Source organism: Carlito syrichta, unplaced genomic scaffold (genome assembly GCF_000164805.1).
Source record: "Carlito syrichta isolate Samal-C Ts95f unplaced genomic scaffold, Tarsius_syrichta-2.0.1 Scaffold90614, whole genome shotgun sequence".
In the NCBI taxonomy this organism is placed as follows: domain Eukaryota; kingdom Metazoa; phylum Chordata; class Mammalia; order Primates; family Tarsiidae; genus Carlito; species Carlito syrichta.
The window spans coordinates 20,841-22,376 of NW_007034710.1; the positions used below are offsets into that span (position 1 = coordinate 20,841).

At 54.8% G+C, this 1,536-nt stretch overlaps 1 protein-coding gene and 1 pseudogene across 1 annotated transcript in view; both read left to right on the forward strand.

Moving 5' to 3' along the window:
• The first annotated feature begins 630 nt into the window (after window positions 1–630).
• On the forward strand, window positions 631–1,023 carry LOC103261032 (annotated as a pseudogene).
• A 196-nt stretch (window positions 1,024–1,219) lies between these two features.
• Window positions 1,220–1,536, forward strand: part of LOC103261116 (lymphocyte antigen 6E-like) — a 768-nt gene continuing 451 nt past the window's right edge. Inside the window, exon 1 of the mRNA XM_008058738.1 lies at window positions 1,220–1,300. Coding sequence (XP_008056929.1) covers window positions 1,220–1,300 — 81 coding nt within the window. The remainder of the gene's footprint in view (window positions 1,301–1,536) is intronic.

Consider the following 1,536-nt stretch of genomic DNA (forward strand, 5'->3'; position numbering starts at 1 on the left):
TATGGATATGGGTCTAGGTATAGATGGACATTTAAGTATGAAGTCACAAGTTGAGGAGAGTTTTGAATTTAATCTTTGCAAATTCTCTGCAACCAGACAGTACCTCTTGGTTATTCTTCTCTTAACAGGCTATCTCCTAATGGGATATATATAATATTTATTTATTTATTTATCTATCTATCTATCTATTTGTTTGAGTTGGAGTCTCACTCCGTCGCCCAGGTCGGAGTGCAGTGGCACGCTCCCGGTCACTGCAACCTCCACCTGCTGGACTCCAGCGACCCTTCCACCTCAGCCCTCCAAGTAGCCAGAACTATAGGTGCACACCACCACACCCAGCTAATTTTTTGATTTGTTGCAGAGACAAGGTCTCACCATGTTGCCCAGGATGGTCTCAAATCCATGGGCTCAGGTAATCCTCTTGCCTCGGCCTCCCAAAATGCTGGGATGATAGTATTTATATTTATATATAATTATTACAATATCCAGGAGTCACCGAGGCTGCCGCGGTCTGGAGCGCGCTAGGGTTGGGGAGCTCCCAGAGGCCACTGGTGCCTGCATCTGCCTGGCGAGCAGGACAAGCTTCTTTGGCTTTGCAAGGCCCTAGACGGGACATCTGTCCCCTCCAGAATGAAGGTCTTCTTGCCGGTGCTGCTGGCTGCCCTCCTGGGTGTGGAAAGAGCCCACTCGCTGGTGTGCTTCTCCTGCACGAATCAGAACAGCAATTTTTACTACCTGAAGCCAACCATCTGCTCTGAATCGGACAACTACTGTGTGACTATATCTGCTGCTGCTGGCACTGGAAAAGTTGTGGACTTCGGCCACAGCCTGAGCAAGGGCTGCTTCCCGATCTGCCCTGGCCCAAGAGTCAATCTCGGTGTGGCATCCGTGGGTACCCACTGCTGCCAGAGCTTCCTGTGCAATTTCAGCACAGCTGATGACAGGCTGTGGGCCAGCGCCACCCTGCTGGGCCTCGGGCTGCTGCTCAGCCTACTGCCAGCTCTGCTACGTCTTGGCCCCTGACCTCTCTGACCCTGCACCTGCCCCCTCCCCCTCAGCTCAAGAAGGAAAGCCATCCCCTCCCAGATCCCAAGAGGATATCAGAGCCTCCTCACGTGCCTGATCCACCCCCTCGGCCCCAGGTCCCAAGGGTCAGGCTCACCCTCTGCACCTGCCCTGCCCCAAGTGGGACCAGCTATCCTCACTTCTGGGGTCGATTATGGACCTTCCTTGGGGGACCAGGGAAGGGATGAGGGGCTCCCTGGAGTCTGGAGTCAGGACTGAGTCCCGTAGACACACAGTGTGGACACCTAAGCCCAGGCCCTGGTGTTCTGGGAGTGTGTGCTTGTGAGTGTGTGTGGTGTGGTTGCTTCGTGGTGGGTGGATTTGCTGTGCAGGTGTGAGTGTGAGGGAGGAGTGAGAGTAGCCTGAAAAACCCTGAGCCCCACCTTTTCCTGGCATTGCTTCACCCGCACTGCACTCCAAGGACAGCCTCTGGGGGCCAGGGGTTCTGCACCTTCCAGCCCCAAGCCCCCA